Source organism: Ptiloglossa arizonensis, chromosome 1, assembly GCF_051014685.1.
Source record: "Ptiloglossa arizonensis isolate GNS036 chromosome 1, iyPtiAriz1_principal, whole genome shotgun sequence".
In the NCBI taxonomy this organism is placed as follows: domain Eukaryota; kingdom Metazoa; phylum Arthropoda; class Insecta; order Hymenoptera; family Colletidae; genus Ptiloglossa; species Ptiloglossa arizonensis.
Window position 1 is genome coordinate 29,266,979 of NC_135048.1, and position 23,064 is coordinate 29,290,042.

At 43.8% G+C, this 23,064-nt stretch overlaps 1 protein-coding gene across 2 annotated transcripts in view; it reads left to right on the forward strand.

The window, feature by feature from the left end:
* Positions 1–6,775: 6,775 nt before the first annotated feature.
* Positions 6,776–23,064, forward strand: part of Blimp-1 (PR domain zinc finger protein 1) — a 17,226-nt gene continuing 937 nt past the window's right edge. Inside the window, exons 1-7 of one of the 2 annotated variants that reach the window (XM_076307782.1) lie at positions 6,776–8,170; positions 13,399–13,611; positions 14,630–14,749; positions 17,614–17,739; positions 17,826–17,952; positions 18,971–20,818; positions 21,977–22,318. In XM_076307782.1, coding sequence (XP_076163897.1) covers positions 13,405–13,611; positions 14,630–14,749; positions 17,614–17,739; positions 17,826–17,952; positions 18,971–20,818; positions 21,977–22,318 — 2,770 coding nt within the window. In that variant the 5' untranslated portion in view covers positions 6,776–8,170; positions 13,399–13,404. The remainder of the gene's footprint in view (positions 8,171–13,398; positions 13,612–14,629; positions 14,750–17,613; positions 17,740–17,825; positions 17,953–18,970; positions 20,819–21,976; positions 22,319–23,064) is intronic. The other variant, XM_076307853.1, reaches the window with a different exon arrangement.

Consider the following 23,064-nt stretch of genomic DNA (forward strand, 5'->3'; position numbering starts at 1 on the left):
TTCCAATACTACAATTTGAATATCTGAGTATTCCAATACTACAAATTGAATATTTGAGTATTCCTCCAATACTATAATTTAAATATTTGAGCATTTGAATATTATAATTTGAATATTTGAATATTCCAGTATTCCAATACTACAATTTGAATATTTGAGTATTTCAATACTACAATTTGAATATTTGAGTATTCCAATACCACACTTTGAATATTTGAGTATTCCAATACAACAATCTGAATATCTGACTATTCCAATACTACAATTTGAACATTTGAGTATTCAAATATCATTACTCGGATACTCAAGTACTCCAATATCGAGTGAAAACATAATTCGCAGAAAGTAACGAGCTCGAGTTAACTCGTTTCCGTACCGCACTGTTCGAATACCACGAATATCCAGAAGTCTTTCGATCGATAGTCCCGAATCAAGTTTCGGGCCCCCCTCTACACATTAAAAGAGTTCGAAACGTGTCACTCGGGGTCCGTGGTTTACGAGGTTGGACGAATTTAATTATTTCCAAATTTCCGGCCGAAAGTATTCGGTGGCACGCGAATTAAACGCGAGCTGCCGTTAAAATTCGCATGCACGTCGGGGTTTAAAGCGGAATCATTTTATTCAGCCGCGAAGGAAGAGGAAACCGCGGATGAACAGAGACGCAGCTCGCTCGGGCGCCGATAAAGCGCAATTACTACTATAAATTTGATTCCGCCGGCAGAGGCATTTCCACGGAATTACGAATAAATCACGGCCGACGCGATATTCTATTAATTTCAGGAACACCGCCGAGTGAATTATTGCGTGCCGATACACTGCGAACCGCTCATCGTTGCGACGCCGCAGTAAATATTTTTCACCGAGTCGTTGAGTAGGGTAAATGCGCCTAATCTCCGCGCTAACTCACCCCACGACACTTTCAATTTATACCATTAATACGGGTATTAGCGGTTTTAATTGCGGCTCGACACACTTTTCGCGCATACATTTTCGCAAAATTTAAATACATTTTACCGATACGCGCGCTAATGGGTGGAGTACTGTATCAATTTCGTAATTAATTGTTAAAAAAATATTTAGCACTCTTTCGTTGCACTCCGAGGCACTTGTAAATCGATACAGCGGTTGGAGTATTGATTTGAGTCGAACACTCGAACATTGTTGTTAAGGAATTCGAAAGGATCTATTATTTTTCATAAAGAAATAGAAGGTAGATTTTATCACTAAGGTTGAGACTACTTGTCGAAATTTCTGTAATTGAGTATTCCACTATTCGGATTGTACTTGAATATTTCGCTATTCGAATACAATTCAAATACTATTCAAATAATTTGCTGTTTGAATACTACTCGAATACTTCGTCATTCGATTACTATTCGAATACAATGTGAACATCACTTGAATACTTCGAATACTACTCGAACACTTCAGATATCATTTGAATACTATTCGAATACTGCTCGAGTACATCGAAAACCATTCGAATATTATTCAAATACTGTTCCACCATTGATCAAATCGACGATGGTCCAAAAATGGAAATAAGTCGAATATTAAAGAGAAATAAAGAGAATATATAACCTCCTAGAATAAATTAGAAAACAGTTCGCCAGATGCAGTACATGTATTCGAATATTCCACTATTCCACTAAGATTACACTCGAATGCTTCGCTATTCAAATACAATTCGAATACTATTCAAATAATTTGCTGTTTAAACACTACTCGAATACTTCATCATTCGATTACGATTCGAATACTGTTAGAACACTTCACTATTCGAATACAATGCGAACATTGCACGAATACTTCGTATACAATGCGAACATTGCTCGAATACTTCGTACACAATGCGAACATCGCTCGAATACTTCGAATACTACTCGAATACTACTCGAATATTTCAGATATCATTCGAATACAATTCGAGTACTACTCGAATTCTTCAGATATCATTCGAATACTACTCGAATTCTTCAGATATCATTCGAATACAATTCGAACACTACTCGAATACTTCAGATATCGTTCCAATACTACTTGAATACTTCAGATATCATTCGAATACAATTCGAATGTTTCAGATATCATTCAAATACAATTCGGATACTACTCGAATGCTTCAGATACCATTCGAATACAATTCAAATGCTGTTCCAGCATCGTTCGAATCGACGATCGTCCAAAAGTGCGTGGACAATCGGTACAACATTCCTCGCGCAAAAATTCCCCGCACCCCAACGAACTATTTTTCCTCCCCGTTACGCGCGCGCGCGACCGTCCTTCGATGCACCCGGGAAACCAAACTCGCGTTCAATCTCCCGCGAAACCCGCGTCGCTCAATTCTATCTTCTTTAATTACAAGACGTCGTTCAGAGAGATTTACCGTGCGCTTGTTTACCAGCGAAATAGGTAAAGGTATTCACGGTGAACAACCGTCTCGGGGGGAGGAGGGGGGCAGAGAGAGAACGACGGGTATTATCTCCTGGTGAGAATCGGTCCTTTGTGCGCGAGAGCGCGCGCTCGCGGGAGCGCGTGCTCGACAGATTTCGTTCACGTAACCTTGCAGATGGAATCGAGACCGGTCTTCGGGATTAGGATCCGTGGAGGTTCGACGACCGTCGTCGTTTCTCTGTTACACACGAGAAGTGGTATCGATGGTCACCCGAGAGCTAGCCGCGATGACGCGTAGACGAAAAAAAGAGCCACGCCACGACGATGGCCGTTGGTTCGGCCAAAGTGAACGGGGTTACCGATCTCGAGTGGCCGTGACTCTGGCCCGGGGTCTGGGCCAGTCGGATTCCATACACACGGTGTACCGAAACAACTGCCGCGAAAAATACGCGGAACGAACACATCGAGGGCGCTGGTGTCGCGTCGAACTCGATCGAGCTGCTTCTCGATCGATTTTCCATTATCGAATGAACGATCGAGCATCGTTTTAGACCGTCACATAACCTATATAGAAATTAATTGTCTCCGAATTCAACAGACTTGGATTAATAACAAATAACAGTATTTTGTTGGGTTGTTCGAAAGTCTTTTTTTTGGTGAAAATGAAACACGATTTTTTTAGAGTCTGTAAACATTTTATTAAATTATATATCCTCCATCTTGGAAAACGAAGTTACTTTTCGAACAACCCGATATTTTCTTCATAAGTAGCGTCTATCTGCGTAACGATAACGATAACGATATTTATTATTATCCAACAACACTATTATCGACAATAATTACCTAACCTTAAATCGAGTATATTGGAATAATGAAACGGTCTATACTCGATAATTTTAACATATTCGAGTATCGACAATAATTACCTAACGTTAAATCGAGTATATTGGAATAATGAAACGGTCTATACTCGATAATTTTGACATATTCGAGTATCGACAATTATGAAACAATTGTAACATATCTGACTATTTTCGTCGCATTTTATAACCGGTAGATCGTAAGTTTGTCCACGCGAGTAATTATATAATTTACACATAAATATATATATAAAAATAAGCGTAGCCAAAATAGACGAAACGCGGCTAAAAATGCCGTACCACCTAACCTCGAAACCCATCGATAATACACACCGCGATATTAATACACGTATCGATAATTGCATCGCGAAGTTTTGATTCGGCAATTGACCCCGTAGCTCCAACAGACAGGGGATGAACGGATCGCGTGTATCTGGGGGGAGGGGGTGAAAATCGTTCGTTGGGTACGGGTATCGTTAAGGGTGTAGCATTCTAGACCGGTCTACATCGATTTGGGCCGATTTACATTCACGCGCCTCCTCGTACGTGATCGGTGTATGCACCGAGCCGTGAATGGGGAAAAGAGGGTGGGAGTGGGCAAAGGGTGGCGGGCGCTGGGGTTAAATGCACGTCCCCGTAAAGGGGTTGCGAGAGGACAACGGACGCGGAGAAACCGTGCGAGAGGGACGCACCGTGGAAAAACCGCTCGCTCAAAGGAGGAGTAAACAAGGACGGGAGAAAAACACCGCAGGATTTTTGTAGACGACCGTCTGGCTTGAAAATTTACCAGACCAGAAGAAATTGTCCTTCGATGACAATGTTGACGCGAGTTCCCGTACTAACGGAACGTTTTACGAACACGCGTTTAATGAAAGCTTTGGTGACTCGCTCGGTGATCGTACGTTCGGATAATCGGGCGATCTCGATCGCAACAAAAATGCATCGATCGATCTCGTTACGACTCGCTGGCTCTACTCTCGGTGATCGTTGCTCGTAAAAACACCGAAAACATATCGAGAAGTTTCCACCGCGACTTTTATACGCCTCCTTTGATTTTATACGTATCGTTTCGTACACGATTTCGTTCGTTCGCGCAACGATCGCTTTGGAAATATTCACCACTTGATTCTCGCTGCACAGCAGTTTGCAACGGATGCCACGGTGCATCCGGGGTGAGTCTTTCTCGGTGGTGACAAAATTCGAATGATCGTCTTCCGTTGCACAGTGACGCGAAATTGAATCTTTGAAGAAATTCGAACTTGGTCGTGGGACAAATAAAAAAAACAATAAAAAAAGTATGTTGTCGATCTTCAATTTATCACAACTCGTCGATAGATACCCTTCGATCGTGCAAATGGAAACACCACCGACCTGGTCCTACTGCCGCAGTCCTTTGAATTGTATTAACCCTTTGCACTCGAGGCAAAAATGCTACCAGAAACCGACGCCTCGAGAAAATTCTTTAAGTTGTAAAATTCATCCGGAATGGAACATTTTTATACACTTTGCATACGTGCGTTTACCCTTTGTAATATTCAAAATTTCAATTTGAATTTAAAATTTACAAACACGAAGTACAATTTCAATTTACACCCACGAAGTTTTCTCCTCTCGAGTCCAAAGGGTTAAGTCGTAAAATCAATTTGAAATGGAACATTTTTATACACTTTGCATACGTGCGTTTACACTCTGTAATATTCAAAATTTCAATTCGAATTTAGAATTTACAAACACGAAGTACAATTTTAATTTACAAACCACGAAGTTTTCCCGGATCGAAAATAGTGCAGTGAATTAAGTGACGAGCGAGGATCTCCTCTCGAGTCCAAAGGGTTAATATTCAAAATTTGAATTTGAATTTAGAATTTACAAACCCAAAGTACAATTTTAATTTACAAACCACGAAGTTTTCCCCGATCGAAAATAGTGCAATGAATTAAGTGACGAGCGAGGATCTCTCGAGTCGAAAGGGTTGAACGCGATGCGCGACACTTGTCCCCCTCTCCCTTGAGAAACCTATACGTTTGTAATTGCGTGCCGCAAGGAGCGTGCCGCTTCTTTCCTTGGATCATTCGCCCACCCGTTTCGCCCTATCGATTTTACGCGTTACATAAACCACCCCCGCGAAAACTGAGACGTCTCGCGAAACCCGTTCGAATTCAGCCCCCCTGAAATCGGAGTGATCCGCGACGATATAACCGCCCCGCGTCCTCCCGCACGATTCTCGGCTCGAGAAATGAAAAAAAAAAAAAAGAAAAGGAAAAAAAAACAAACAAACACCGCCGAAAACTCCGAGAGGGTTGCACGCGTGGGTCCGCGTTCTCTTTTCTCCCTTCTTCTCTCCTTTTTTCCTCTCTTTTCCTCTCTAACGTTTCTCGTCGCGACGCACCGGAGCGGGAGCACCTTGCGATCGCGAGAAGTTAACCGAAGAATTAAACTTAGAAGCGATCGGCGCATGCACCCTGTGTCGGGCATCGACGAACAGAGACAGAGGCCCGGCAGCATGGAAAATCCGAGGACGAGAGAGAGAGAGAGATATAGAGAGAGAAGAAGGAGAGAGGGAGCGCACGGTTGCACGCGTTGGAGTAGCTAGAGGGGTTGAAAGGGGTAAAGGAGAGCGTGACCGACGAGGAGGGGAAGAAACGCGAGTAGCGGCGCGAGCAGGACGAAAGAGGGAAATGCACGAGAGGTGCCGCGCGACGGGTTGTGGGAAAGGGGGTGGGAGTGGGACGGATCGTCGAGGTGGAACGAGGACGGCAGTAGTGGACGGAGAAAGGGGAGGGAAACACGGAGAGAGAAAGAGAGGAAGACAGAGAAACACAGAGGGAGAGAGAGAGAGAAATACAGAGAAAAACAGAGGAAAACAGAGAAAGACAGAGAGAGAGAGGAATACAGAGAAAAACAGGGAAAGAGAGAGAGATGGACAGAGACAGAGAGAGAAATACAGAGAAAAACAGAGAAAGATAGAGAAAGACAGACAGAGAGAGAAAGAGAGAAAGAAATACAGAGAACTATAGAGAAAGATAGAGAAAGATAGACAGAAACAGAGAGAGAAAGATAGACAGAAACAGAGAGAGAAATACAGAGAAAGATAGAGAAAGATAGACAGAAACAGAGAAAGAGAGAGAGAGAGAAATATAGAGAAAGATAGAGAAAGACAGACAAAAACAGAGAGAAAGAGAGAAATACAGAGTAAGATAGAGAAAGACAGATAGAAACAGAGAGAGAGAGAGAAGCAGGTGGATAAAAGGAGAGGATCGCGGTGCACGTAGCGGCGTAACGGAGCGAGAGAGACGGCCCCGATGGTAGGGCTGTCGTGCGGTAGGTAGGGTGGGAGGGGCGTAGGTAGCGAGGGGGCGGGGGCGTGCGGGGAGGAGGGAACCTCTGGCAACGGGTCGATCGAAAGCGCAGCGCAGAGAAATGCACCACCTCTGCTCTGGTCTGGCAGCTTTGCTGGCACACCACCGCGTCCGTGTTCGCCAGAAAGGGAGCAGGACGGTGAGAGAGAGGGATAGCCAGCGACCAATACCGACGCAGGGGGAGGACGAGCCAAGCCGACTCGCGTTGGGCTAGGTCAGGTCTACCCGAGTTCCACACACCGCTCTCTGCGTGTGCCATCCGAAGAGACCCCGAAGGCGGAGACCACCCTCGGAAAAAAACGGGTCGTCAAACGCGAGAATCGCGGATCGGTACCACGCGTCTACCGACCACCGCTTAACCGAACGTATTAATCAGTGTCCACGGTGTGGTGGTCGTTACGCGAACGTTTCGCGGTGTTACACGGTATACCGACTACCCGAGAAGCCCTCGTTCGTCGTCGTAGTCGTCGTAATCGTCGTCGTCGTGGTCGTGGTCGTTGCACAGGTTTTGTTCGTCGAGCTCGATCGGCGTTGAACTCGTGCCCGCTACCTGGATTCCGTCGTTCGTCCGCGAATGTTTCGAAAAGTGACATCACCCCGTGAGCCACCGGTCGTCGAGATCCACACGAAACACACGGTTGTCGTCCTCGTGTACACACGGGGTTGAGAGAAAGGAAAAGAAAGATAAAAAAAAAAAGAAAAAAAGGAAAAAGAAAAGAAAGGAAAGATAGAACACGGTCGATCGGCCGTTCGAGCGCCCGAGCGTCTGGCTCCTCGGTTGTTACACCTGGGAAAGTAAAAAGGGGGTGGAGGAGGGGGTGCGAGACGGAAAGAGGTGAAGTGCGTCGAAGTGGTTCGCGTGTGTGTTACGACGTCGAGAAAGAGATCAAAAGAGAAAGAGAACTGGTGCTTCCGCGGATAGTTTTCCAACGATCGGCGAGCAGCCGAGTAAATAAAAGAGGGAATCTCTCTCTCTCTTAAGGGAGAGAAAGAGAGAGGGAAGAAAACCGGCCGTGGTACGGTTACCGCGTCGATTGTTGTTGATAAACAGCGAGAAGGGAGAGTGTGTGTCGGTTACGTACGGGGTACGGGTGCAACGGCAGCGCCGATCCCAATTTCGTTTTCCCGATGTCCTGATAATCGATAAGTTCGTCGTATAGGTGGCCGAGGACCGCCTGGGGCCGGCAGCGATCGGCCTTATCGACGTCGAAATTTCACCCCCGTACGGGGGTTGCACTTTCAAATAAATGTTGAGGCAGGCCGGCGTGTATCGTCCCTCAACGCGAGGCAAACCGAGGCTACACGGTGTCCTCGAACTCGGCGGGATGCCGATCTCCCTGAGGAATCACCGGATCACGTAAGGGGAACCGTAACCGAGTACACCGAGGGGTGGACGAACTCGTGAACAATTCTCGCAAAATCCGAATCACGCGCATCGGAGAAACGACAACGCGGCAAGGAGGAGGTGGAGGAGGAGGAGGAGCTGGAGGAGGAGGACGTACGAGCCGGGGAGACGCGTCGATCTCGCAGCTCGCGCGAACCGATGCACCAAAAGGCGTGAGTACTGCGCGTAACGATCCACCCGATCGATTCGAATACTCCAGGATCGATCGACCGGATGATCTCTCTCTCTCTGTACTCGATGCATCGAACGCGCGAGTGTCCACCGGTTCACGACCGGGAGGAAACAAGGGAGGGGGCCGGATATCGTATCGTCTCTTCTGTCAGGTATCGAAAGTGTTCCGCGGAATGGTAAACGATCGAAACCGGCACGCGACCAACCCCCTCCCCCCAACTAACCCCCGTTATAGCAATTTTTCACCCGTTCGCGGCCGATTCGTTGAATGAATACCCCGGCACGATTTTACCAGTGAAAATGAAAACCCCTCGCCACAGGGGAGGGAAACATTGCACATGCCCTTTACGGGCATCGATTTTGTTGAGAGCTTCGGCCCTGCACACACCGCCCGGTGCAACGGTCATTCACCAAAAGTTAGCTGCCCTGTACCGCTCCCGACGACTTTAAATCACCCTTTAATCGCCCCCCTGGGGAATACCAATTCACCACGAACTGATGGACAATGTTACGAAACCTCTTCTAAGATTCTTGCAAACTTTCCAATTCTGTTGGAAATATTGCAGTAAATTTTATAATACTTGAAAATAAAAAGAAAACAACATTTCTCGATGAAATGTACAATCTTCTTCCTGGAGACGCGTGAATGAATTTAAGGGCACGCGCGAGGTCCACGTAAAGGGGGGACGAAAAGAGATTCTTTTAATCCGAGGGAACCAGACGAAGAAGGGGGGTGGTGATGGTGGAAAGTAAAAAGTTACGCGGAAAGTTAACAAATAGTGAATCAAGGGGGTTGGGAGCGATTTCCACGGAAATGGAAATTCAACGAGTAGCGAAAACCCCCAGTGGCGTGGTGGGCGGGTGCGAGGGGTGGTGGCGGTGGGCGGACTTCGGAGTTTATGCCCCGTCCCCCTCCCTCCCTCTCTCACCCTTGCAGTCGATCAATGCGTGGACGGGTTTCACTTTCGCGGTGTTAAAGTGTTGCACCATCGTCGATTCAACGGTCAGAAAAAAAACGCGATTCTCGCGTCCGTGACAGCGGTACCCTCTTCCGGAATACACCAGGGGGAGGGGCCTAGAGAACAGGGTACACAGAGGGGGCTTGGTCAACGATCGAATTCCACGCTCGTTCTCCATGGAATGGAATTTTTACCGTTTGGAGCGCGTTTTCAAAGTCGAGCTTGTGTTATCGATCGTATCGATTCACGAGAATTTACGAGCGAGCGTACTCGTAACGTCATCGCTCGTACAACCGTCATTGCAACGACATCGATGACTACCAGTCGGTCTCCACGAAGTTCGATAATTTTTTCGCGTTACTCGTCAACGATCCCTCTTCTAACCGCAGCGTGGAAGATCTGGAAAATTTTAGAAGATCGCCCGGTGGGGTGGCTCGTCCCGAATGCGAAACTCGTCCCTCTTCGGTGTCGTAATATGGTTTAAAGGGGTGAAATAAGCTCTGGGAAGGAACACGGATTATTTTGCAACGCGAATAATTCTTCTTTGCGAGTTGGTGAACCGAGGGACGTTTCTACGAAGGATTGTCGAGAAATTTGGGGTGTCTTTGGGGTGTGTGTTTCCGGGAAGGAATATTTGGAATATTTTCGCGAGAACTCGTTCTTTCTCCATAACCCAGTTTCGTGGATCAATTTGTTCCGTGTGGGTCGTCGGTGGGGGGAAAATGGGATCGTGGTTTTTTTTTTTTTGAGTTGACTCGTACACGGTTTCGTGGACACAGTGCGCGTGTTTAATTTGTGTTTAAACTTTCGTCGTTTGACGTTTCTCGCGCGTCTACGCGAAGCTGTCCCGGCTGGGAGAAGTATCTGCATATTTTTCGAGAAACGATTTCGCGTCCTCGAATCGTATTACGGCTCGCGAGGGGAAACGGTTTCGCGATCTGGATGACCTACTTTACTTGCAACGCGGCGTCTCAAAATTTTCGGAACTTCTGGCCACCTCCTAACTCCCTCCTGAGGGTGTACTAACAATCTGGCGCCGGATGAGAGACTACTGCGTCTTTTCACTTTCGAAAGGTTCGGAGTAGGGCAGGTACTGTTCCGGTATTTCGTAGGTGTTCGAATACCGATGGATACACGTCGAATATATTCGAGTATTACCGCATAGACTCGGAATGTTCGAACACTCGAGTGTTGTCGTTCGGATATCGTCACTCGAATATTTGAGTATTCTGATATTATTACTCGAATACTTGAGTATTCAAATATTTGAGTATTCCGATATCATTACTCGAATACTTAAGTATTCAAATATTTGAGTATTTCGATATCGTTACTCGAATACTTAAGTATTCAAATATTTGAGTATTTCAATATCGTTACTCGAATATTTGAGTATATTCATATGGTTTCTCGAATACTTGAATATTTACATTACTCGAGTATTTGAGTATTTCCATATCATCATTCGAATATTTGAATATTTCCATTACTCGAGTATTTGAGTACTTCCATATCATTATTCGAATATTTGAATATTTCCATATCATCATTCGAATATTTGAATATTTCCATTACTCAAATATTTGAGAATTTCAATATCATTACTCGAATATTTGAATATTTCCATTACTCAAATATTTGAGAATTTCAATATCATTACTCGAATATTTGAATATTTCCATTACTCGAGTATTTGAGTACTTCCATATCACTATTCGAATATTTGAGTATTTCCATATCACTATTCGAATATTTGAATATTTCCATATCGTTACTCCAATACTTAAGTATTCAAATATTATAATTCAAATATTTCAGTATTTTAATACCATTACTCGAATATTTAAATATTCAAATATCATTACCCGAATATTTAAGTATTTCCACATCATTGCACGAATATTCAACTAATCAAAACCATAATTTAAAAAAGAACAACGAACTTTCAGAACTTGATTCATCGCTCCACATTATCTTATTCAAATACCACGAATATAAAAATATACGAATCTACTCGATCCGTGCACAAAGTATTCGAATACAGAAAAATTCAAAGTGCACGCCACGTATTGTCACCTTTTTTGCGTGACTATTTCGTACAACGCGATAAAAAAACGGTCCAGCCCCAAAACGTTACCGTTTTGTGTAATTGAACGCTCGCCCACGAAATTTTACATTCGTTAAAACAAACGGGCATGTTCATCGACGGCTGGAAAATTTGGGTATCGATCTCAAGGGAAATCATTGCGTGAATTCGAAAATCGTTGATAGCAATTTTTCAGCCGCAAGGTAACAATCCACGAGACTTGTTACAACGAACACGAAAATCGATCGAACTAACTACTCGAAAATTGAAACTAACGGTTCTTACGTATGTTTCAGTAAACATGCTAAATATTCAGTAAACAGCTTGTGCATAACGGTTAATGATTGCGTATTAAATCCTCGAGTTCTCAAGGAAGATGGTCCATTCGAAAGATTTGAAACTGCGTTTAAAATATCTCGATGGTCAAACACACTGTGAACATCCTCGAGCTAACAAAACTTAACAGTTGCTCTGGGCCTCTTCGTACGGTTCTCTTCTTTAATATTGAATCAACCGAAGGCAATTTTCTTAATACAGTTTCAAACGGAAGAACACGTACCATTGATAACTGTTTACGTTCTAACTTTCATTTTTTATCGATCTCTTTCTATTAAAAGCTCGGTCCTTGCGTTCATTCAAAGTCTATACAAAGACAACATTTTCAACACTTGTGGATTACGTTACAGTCGTCGCAATAAACTAAAGGAATTATAAAAATTCCTTGGGTGATTTTCCAACATTTTGGAAAACAAAATATACTTTTCATTCTTTACTGAAATGACTGAACTCGTGCATTAATTATCGTTACTCTATTTGCAAATAATTCTACGTTCTTAAAACTAATGTTACAAATCTCTCGTTGATAATGCAAGGAATTATACGTATTTAAACTTAATTTTATAAGTCTCTTGATTACTTCGTCTAACATAAATAAATGTGCGTTTCTAAAATTAATTTTATAAACCTCTCGTCGATAATTTCGTTCAATACATGCGTAGTATTGGTTCCTAAAATAAATTTTATAAATCACTCGTTAATAGTTTTAATTCAACGTGAAGAATTATGCGTTCGTAAAATCAATTTTACAAACCTCTCGTTGATAATTTCACAAAAAGCATCGTACATGGGTTTTTAAAATTAATTTTACAAAATTCTCGTTAACAACTCTATCCAAAGCATTGTACATTGGCTCCTAAAATAAATTTTATAAACCACTCGTTAATAATTTTAATCCGATCCAAAAGAATTGTGTATTCGTAAAATCAATTTTATAAACCTCTCGTTGATAATTTCACCAAAAGCATTGTACATTGGTTTCTAAAATTAATTTTACAAAACTCTCGTTAACAACTCTATCCAAAGCATCGTGGAATTGGTTCCTAAAATCAATTTTATAAACCATTCGTTAATTATTTTAATCCGATCCGAAGAATTGTGCGTTTGTAAAATCAATTTTATAAACCTCTCGTTGATAATTTCACCAAACGTATTGTAATATGGTTTCTAAAATTAATTTTACAAAACTTTCGTTAACAACTCTATCCAAATCATCGTACATTGGTCTCTAAAATGAATTTTACAAAACTCTCATTAACAACCCTATCCAAAGCATCGTGGCATTGGTTCCTAAAATAAAATTTATAAACCACTCGTTAATTATTTGTATCCGACGCAAAGAATTCTACGTTCGTAAAATCAATTTTACAAACCTCTAGTTGATAATTTCCCTAAAAGCATCGTACATTGCTTTCTAAAATTAATTTTACAAAACTCTCGTTAACAACTCAATCCAAAGCATGGTACATTGTTTCCTAAAATCACTTTTACAAACCTCTCGTTGATAATTTCCCCAAAAGCATCGTACATTCTTTTCTAAAATAAATCCTACAAAACTCTCGTTAACAACTCAATCTAAAGCATCGTCCACATTCTCTAAAATAAATTCCCCAAATCTCTGGTTAACAACTCTACCCAAATCACAGTGTCTTAAAATTAACTTTACAAATCTCTCGTTCAATAATTCTTACCAACTCGACAAAATTCTACAATCGTGAATTTTACAATCTACAAACATCATCAATTCTCGTCAAATAATACAACCATACATTGTCACCATTCGAGACGTCCAATCTAACGAATCTTTTTCCCAATTTTTTCTGTGCAGTGAAGGATGGAGGCCAGCGAGTGGGATCACGCGACCTTGAGGGAAGAGGAATTCGAGCAACATGCCGTGTATTTGGTACCGGATGTGGCGGCGTCGCCGGGCGATACCAATCGCGCGGAAGCCTCCCTACCGAGAAATTTGGTCCTCAAGCCCTCTCAGGCCCTCAACGATGTACGTTCCTCCGCCAAAGAATCGTTTCTCGAGACCTCCTCGGTGAGAGTCGCGAGAATCACGAAAAGAAAGAAAAAAGAAAAAAAGAAAATACAATTCTCCCCTCGATCTCGATCGAATCGAGTTTCTCGCGCTGGTAGCATCGCGAAATCTACCCCTATCGACCGGAAGTCTCGAGGAATTCCGTTCGATTCCGCTCGGTGTAAACAGTATCGCCGCGAGCGGGCTGATTCGAGCCGAGAATCCAGCCCGATAGAGCGACCACCGAGCTAATCAACTTAGCGAGCGTGACCTAGAGCCGAAGTCAATCGTTACACTTTCCTCGGGCGAACGAGAACGGTAGCCTTGGTCACCCGCGCGACTTTTATTCCGCTCGGGAGATTACTCGACGCGAGACGGATACGGAAAGTTTCCAAAAAAACAAAAAGAAAATCCAATTCGCGAAATTTCGAAATACTTCTCAACCGCGAAAGAAATTTCGCGGGCTGGGTCGCGCGGAGAACGAACTCGAGACTTTCGCTTTTCAAATTCCCCGCCAATTGTACGTTCCTCAGTATCTCTCTCGCAATCGAGACAGAACGAAACGGATAAACATTGGGTGTGTTCGGAAAGTAATTTTTATTATAGAGAATATATAATTTGATAAAATGTACACTCTAAAGAAATTTTCTATCATTTTCACTGGAAAAAAAAATGATTTTCCGAACCCAATATTTGTCCGGATTCGGAAGCTTCTCGTTTATTCGAGGATAAACGCGTGTCTTGTTCCGCGGGAAATTCAAATTGCGAAAATAGACGAGAACGTACGAGAGTATCGTTAAACGCGAGCACCCTGAAAAAAAAATACTTTCTTCGTTATTGATATTCAAGTTTCTGTCGCGTAGTTCGAAATAGAATCTGTTTTCTCATCCGTGATTGTTTCGAATAATTTCCGTGCCGGTGAAACGACGCGAGTACCAACATGCGGTTGAACGATTCGCACATTGAATCCGCATTTACGTCTCGGGTAGGTGTCTCGAAACGCTAAACGACCGTTTTCTTTCTCACCGTCTGCGCGCAGGTTTTGGGCGTTTGGAGCACGAGCTACATCCCCAAAGGGACGAGGTTCGGTCCACTCGTGGGCCAAGTGTACACCAAGGACTCGGTACCGGCGGACGCGAACCGAAAATACTTCTGGAGGGTAAGAATCGTTTATGGTAGGATGTATCTCGTGGCAGTTGCACCGCCGTGTTATCGTTATCCGTTGGTCTCTCGGTGGACGAAGGAGCGGGGGTAAAAATATGGGGAAGAAAAAAGATTGAAAGAAACGAAAAGAAACGTGCAAAGAAGATGGAACGGGAGGGAAAAAGAGAGCAAGAGAGAGAGAGAGAGAGAGAGAAGCCTGCAAAGACCAGAAACTGGTTTCAACCGATCTAGCGAGCCTTAAAGCGAAACCCGCGAAGCCATTGATGCCTCGTAACGAATTGATGAGTTACGATAGAGAACCTGGGTTCCCTCTCGATTCTCCCTACTAAATCGCCGATATTTCCCAGCCGGGGCGCCTTCGGGCGTAACTGCCACGAACCTCGAGGATTTAGCTCGCACTTTGTCTTCGACGATGGTCCCCGCAATATCCTGGCTGTTCCAAACGTGTTAACACCGGAACCACCAAAGTGGTCAATTTCGCTTGTTTCGAATTTCTTTCTCAAATTACCCGATCATCAACGGTCTCTGCCTACGATATTCGCGAACAATTATCGAAGTAGATAATATAGTAGATAGGTTTTGTAATAAACCTATATTTTTTCTTTGTGATAAACCTATTCGTTAAAATGCAAGGGAAAAAATTACACTTTGGGATCTGGTTATGTGTGATTTTGGCGTGGGTCATAAATGACCCAGTTTAGACCTCCACGAGACCCGTACTCTGAGAGTTAACACTAGAACTACCAAAGAAGACAATTTCACTTATCTCGAATTTCTTTTTGAAATTACTCGATTATTAACGATCTGTTTGCCTACTCGTGGACAATTGTCAAAGTAGATAATATAGTAGATTACATAGTAAATAGGTTTTGTAATAAACCAATATTTTTTCTCTATGATAAACCTATTCATTAAAATGCACGGGAAAATATTACACTTTAGGATCTGTTTATGTGTGATTTTGGCGTGGGTCAGAAATGACCCACCTTCGACCTCTCGAGATCCGTATTCCGAAAATTACTACTAGAACTACCAAAGGGGTCTGATTTGACTTGTTTCGAATTTCTTTTCCAAATTACTCGATTATTAACAATGCCTTTGCCTACTCGTGGACAATTATCAAAGTAGACAATATAGTAGATTATATAGTAAATAGGTTTTGTAATGAACTAATATTTTTTCTCTATGATAAACCTATTTACAAAATCCAAGGGAAGAAATTACAATTTAGAATCTGTTGATGCGTGATTTTGGCGTGGGTCAGAAATGACCCACCTTCGACCTTCACGAGTCCGTTCTCCGAGAGTTACCATTATAACTGTCAAAGGGGTTAATTTTACTTGCTTCAAACTTCTCTTTAAAATTACTCGATTATTAACGGTGTCTTTGCCTACAATATTCGTGGACAACTAATGGTACTCGTAAATTAATTTGTATTTACTCATCTAATTTCCAAGATACGTACGCGGTCTGACACAAACAGGAATACGTTCACCGTCTGTGATTCTAGCATTAATGTCGGAAACGTGGATCGGAGGTTACGCGAAAAATCGTTTTTAAACTACTTATTTATGTATCGGGTACACCGTGGGTCGAAATAGATGGTAAAAACAAGGCTAAGGATATTTTGTGGCTCGAATTGAGACGAAAATGTAGAATAACGAAATTTGTAGTGGAAGGTTTTTTTTTAGAAGAATTCATTTGGAAATTAATTCAATACGCGAGCACTTGATTGTATATGTATTGTAGACCATGGATCGAAATAAGTGGTACTAAAGGAAAGATGAAATTATTGAATAAAACAATTGCATCGAAGTCTCCGTTTCGAGAAAAATGCATTTGACAATCCGGTTAGCGTGCACCTCGGTCACGATTCGCGTTACGAATTCCACTGCAGTCGTTTAAAGTGTCTTTCGTACGTCTTAAGAACGTTAATAGATAACTATTAATTCCAAACAGTACTCGAGATCGTATCTTGAACGAAAACAATCATAGTAACCGGTTGTAGTACAATCCATAACGCCAGTCATAGTTGTGCACCCGTATTCGATTGATTTTCAACTGCACTTGATCAATTTCGTTATTCTTGAGCTTGGTTCTATTTCGAGCCATAAAATCCCCCTAACCTCGTTTGCACCCATGAATTACGGACCACCGTGTACGCAGCGTGTCCAGAAAGGGGCCAGAAACTTATTCGACGTGTCGACAAGGTCGAGTAGCTGAAAAAAGTTCGCTAATATACTTATAAAAAAAAAAACTGCTTCACGAACGAGTTGCAAACGATCGAAGATTTTTATCAATCGCGACGTTTATAATAAACGATCGAAAGTTGCTCGTTCCGCGAGAACGCACTTTATTCGTTGAATTAATTGAGCTCGAATATTTCTACCGTTCTGGAAATAACAGTGAATGCATTTTGAATACATTCCCCGCGAGCGGTCTTCCGTTTCTATGGTATTTTCATAAACTAACTGTATCGCGTGACTCCGAAAATAGAAGTCAAGAAACATTATATCCGATGACCTAGGAGGTCAAACGATTGCTCTACAGCGAACGTGTAAACACTTTTCCTGTAAATCTTCGAACATTTGCAATCTTTCGAGCGTAGCCTTTTTTATATAAGTGCATGGTTTTGGTACCATGTGCAATCCTCTTTCAAAAAATACTCAAAATTCGTTCAAACAAAAAAAAAGAAAAAACAATTTTTCGTCTCCAGTACACTCTCTGAAGAATATAAAGAAAAAGAATGTTTACTTCAGTGGTAAATGGGTTAATGATTGAAAAGCTGAATCCTCAGACACTGTCACAGGATGCAATTGGTGCACCGTTGTAATTGAGTCGAATGATTCTCTCCGACAGGTGTACAAGAACAACGAGCTGTTCTACTACATCGACGGTTACGACGTCCAGAAATCAAATTGGATGCGTTACGTAAACCCGGCTTATTCGTCCGAATCGCAGAACCTGATAGCATGCCAGTATAAGGTGAGTCGGATTCGTCGAACGTTTGCGTTTTTCCACGGTTCGTCTTCGATAAACGTGCGACGCTCATGCCGATCCGTGCTTTCCAGATGAACATTTATTTTTACACAATCAAGCCGATACTACCGAACCAAGAGCTTCTGGTGTGGTATTGCAGAGAGTTCGCGGAAAGGCTCAATTACCCGCTAACGGGGGAACTGATGCTACAAAGAATACGTGAGTATCCCCTTCACTCGATTCCAGGATGGCACACCGTGCAAAATTATACTCGAGACCTTGACACGTGTCTCAAGGGCGATAGTACACTTTCCACGATGCCACGAATGTATATTGTACGCGGTGTAACTTAATCGAGGAAGCGTGAAACTTGCAATCGATGATAGCTTCGATGACAGCTTGCCTCGCTCGTACGTAACGATGATCGAAGCGTTTCGATTTGACGAGAAAAGAACAAATTTCACAACAGTCGAAACACCAGTCGCACTGGCGTTCTACTGTACGGAAGAATTGTTCTTGCGACGGGATTCGATAATTGTGACGAACACAATCGAAGTATTAATTTATCGAATCCAAAATTTTGGAGAAGGAAGCATAATTTTCTTAACTCTTTGCATCCAGAAATTGCATCGACACTGTACTGTTCAAAGGAGTTACTTTTGTGACGGTATTCGATAATTGTGACGAACACGATTGAACTATTAATTCATCGAATCCAAAATTTTGGAGAAGAAGACATAATTTTCTTAACTCTTTGCACCTAGAAATTACACCGACACTGTACTGTACAGAGGAGTTACTTTTGCGACGGTATTCGATAATTGTGACAAACACGATCGAAGTATTAATTCATCGAATCCAAAATTTTTGAGAAGGAGGCACAATTTTCTTAACTCTTTGCATCTAGAAATTACACCGACACTGTACTGTTCAGAAGAGTTACTTTTGCGACAGTATTCGATAATTGTGACAAATACGATCGAAGTATTAATTCATCGAATCCAAAATTTTGGAAAGAGACACAATTGTCTTAACCCTTTGCACCCAGAAATTGTACCGACACTACTGAACAGAGAAGTTACATTTGCGACGGTATTCGATAATTGTAACGAACTCGGTGGAGATATTCAGTCGTTACGATTATCGAACACCGTCGCAAGAGCAACTGGCGCTCCAAGTGCAAAGGGTTAACGAAACCACTCGAACACCCTCTATACCGTTTCCTGTACCGTTTCAGGACAACAAGTACAACAATCGGCGTTACCAACCGAGATCATCCCGCCCAGCGTGGACGTGGTCTCGCCCTTAAAGGACTCGTCGATCTACGAGAGACGTTCGCAGATGACCCCAACGGACGGTTCCGTTCGATCGGACGAGGGATACCATTCGAACGGCTACCATGACGAGATCCTCACGCCACCGGAGGAGAGCAGCGAGTCCGACTCGGAGAACAACTACGTGCTGGACTTCAGCAAGAACGCGAAAACATCGGTGTGCAACAACGAGGTGCTGAAGCAGGACAACGCCGCGGCGAAGAACGAGTACAGAAAGGTGAAGATCAAGATCACGAAGACCTACGGGAACTTTCAGACGTCGAAGAGCCTGGACGGGAACGGAAAGGACAAGGATCAGGAGCTGTCCAGCAGAGCGGTGACCCCGGAGCTCCAGAAACCGGTGTCACCGATCATACTTCAGAAGAACTCGGTCCTGTCCACGGTGAACGAGGACGAGATCCCGGAGAAGAATCCCAAACCCTTCTACGAGCCCGAGGTGAAGGGCAACGTGCCAGTTTCCGGCAGACCAGCCTACCTCACCAGCCCCAGCAGCTCCATCCTCGAGAACATCCTTCTGCGCAGCAGCACCGACAACAACAACAACAACAGTCACAACCACCATCACAACAATGGAACCCAACAACACCATCAACACCATCAGATCCATCATCAGACACACGTGGATTCGGTTACCCCACCGCCATCCAGTCCCACGGAGATGGCGTACTCCTACAAGAAGTCCCATCGTTACGGGAACATTCTACCCTGCAGTCCAGACTCCAGCTCGAATCTACCGATGCAGGCAGACGCCTGTGTCAACTCCACCAGCGGGAACAACAGCACCCTACCGATGCAGAGTCCCACGAGTAACCTCCACTCGAGCACAGGCAATCTGCACTCCAGCACCGGGCCCAACAATCTCCTCCAATCCCATCCGGGGAGCATTCATTCGTCCAGCAACGCGAGCAATCACCACACCACCGCGAACGTGTTATCGTCCAGCACGATACTGACGTCCACGAGCAACCTTCACTCATCCACAACAAGCGGCAGCTGCCCGGCCAAACGAAAGACCAAGAGCCCATCACCGTCCGCGAACACCACGGGGGCATCCACACCGACGATCCTCTACTCCAGCTCCGGTGGTTGTCAGATCGAGTCCAGTCCCGTCTACCCGAGCTCAGCGGCCAGTAGCAATCAGAGCGTATCGCCCATCTCGCCCATCCAGTCGCCTTCGTCCTATCCGTACGGTATTTATCATCAGAATGGCACGTTGCATCACAATGTCGCGCCGCTGACCATCAATTGCACCGCCTACTCGCCGACCCCGAGCGGAAACGTGGTCTACGAGAGAGCGGACGGCAGAAGGCTGGAGGCGGCCACCAGTAGCCACCAACTGCCTACCTCCTCCACGATGCAGATCGACACCAACCAAGCGTTGATCGCGGGTACGCACAATCTTCACCTGGGTCATCATCCTGGCCTCACCATACACGCGAACTCCTCGTCGTTGAACCGATACTCGCCCGCCAGCTCGTTGTCGCCCGACGATCACGGTTGCTCGCAGAGCGGCTCCCTGAGTCCGAACTCACAGGGCTCAAGGGGCTACAGATCGTTGCCCTATCCGCTCAAGAAGAAGGACGGTAAAATGCACTACGAGTGCAACGTCTGTTGCAAGACCTTCGGGCAGCTGTCGAACCTCAAGGTGCACCTGAGGACGCACTCCGGCGAGAGACCGTTCAAGTGCAACGTCTGCACCAAGAGCTTCACCCAGCTGGCCCATCTGCAGAAACACCATCTCGTGCACACCGGTGAGTCCACGCGGACCCAACCCCACTCTTACGATCGTACAGTGGTTGTTAGGTAGTTGCGACGATTTGGTAACTTTAGTGCATTCGGTGCACACCGGGTGTGTTGTCGGCTGGAGATTCTCCTCGATATTCGAATGTTACGATCTACGGACGTCTCGGACAATGTGACTCGCGAGGTTGGGACACTTGCAGGGAGTGTACAGTTAACTCGGAGACACTGTGCACCGCGTGCATTCGCACACGCGGTGCCAGAGATTGTCATCGATGCTCGCACGCAACGATACACATGGTCAATCGTGTTAGGTGTTCTCACACATGCACGACTCGGGTACACTGAGTTAACTTTTCGTCTTGCAAACTGCTGAACCATACAATGGACTGCCGTCTGATTCTTTACGACAGGCACACACGATACACGGTAAACCGTCTCAGACCCTCTCACACTTGCCCTAGTTGGATATTTGTACAGTACGCGTAGTTAATTTCGATTCCGATTTGCAAATTCTTGAACCATACAGTAACACATCCGACTCTCATTGATAGTCAAACACGATACATAGTGAATCGTCTCAGATCCTCTTACGCTTGTCCTAGTTGGGTACTTGTACAGTACACGTAGTTAATTTTGGTTCTTTTTTGCAAACTCGTGAACCATGTAGCAACAGATCCGATACTCATTGATAGTCAAACACGATACATAGTGAATCGTCTCAAATCCTCTTACGCTTGTCCTAGTTAAGTACTTGTACAGTACACGTAGTTAATTTTGGTTCTTTTTTGCAAACTGGTGAACCATATAACAACACATTCGATTCTCATTGATATTCAAACACGATACATGGTGAATCGTCTCAGATCCTCTTACACTTGTCCTAGTTGAGTACTTGTACAGTACGCGTAGTTAATTTCAATTCCGATTTGCAAACCTAGACCATATAGCCACATATCAGATTCTCATTGATAGTCAAACACGATACGTGATAAATCGTCTCAGACCTCATTTAGGTACTTGTACAGTGCATTTAACTCCAGTTTCCCAAGATCATGCGCATCGATTGGGCAATCGAAGTACTCCTAGGGATTTATTCAGCCTCGACAACGCCCAAGTTTTCGAAAGCTTCGAGAAGGTACTACAGAGAGATTTTGGGAATGTTTCAGGTGAAAAACCGCACCAATGTGAGATCTGCAAGAAGAGGTTCAGCTCCACCTCGAACCTGAAGACCCACCTGAGACTCCATTCCGGCCAAAAGCCGTACGCCTGCGACCTGTGCCCCGCGAAGTTCACTCAGTTCGTTCATCTAAAGCTGCACAAGAGGTTACACACGAACGAGAGGCCCTACACCTGCCAAGGCTGCGACAAGAAGTACATAAGCGCGAGTGGCCTTAGGACTCACTGGAAGACGACCAGCTGCAGGCCGAATAATATCGAGGACGAGCTCGCCCTTGCTGCGGCGGTGGGCTCGCCGACGTATTACGAGTACGGCCCTGACATGAATGTCGGTGAGTGGCATAGAGAAAAAATTCCTAGCTTCGTACACTGCTGCTCGAGAGCCTTAGAATAGATGTTGAACATCGCGTACAACTGACAAGGAACGTGCAATTATTTCGGGAAAATTTCACTTATCCGGGGATACTGTACAATGTTATTCCATTCCAGTTGGTGATGCAGATTTTTTTTAGCAATATACTGTACTTGTCTAAAATTGTACATAAAGAAAAAAAGTCCCTAGCTTTGTACACTGATACACAAGAATCTTAGAATAGACACACTCCATGAAGAATATATAATTGGGGAACAATTTCACTTATCCGGGGATACTATCCACAGTAATGTTCTATTCCAGTTGTTATACACTTGATGAAATAATATTATAGTCTTTCTCTGATATACAAGAATTTTAGGATAGATATATCACATAAAGAATATATAATTGGGGAAAAATTTCACTTATCCGGGTATACTATCCACAGTAATGTTCTATTCCAGTTGTTATACACTTGATGAAATAATATTATAGTCTTTCTCTGATATACAAGAATTTTAGGATAGATATATCACATAAAGAATATATAATTGGGGAAAAATTTCACTTATCCGGGTATACTATCCACAGTAATGTTCTATTCCAGTTGTTATACACTCTACACTATTCAAGAACCTTAGGATAGATACACTCCATAAAAAATATATAATTGGGGAAAAATTTCACTTATCCGGGGATACCATCCATAGTAATGTTCTATTC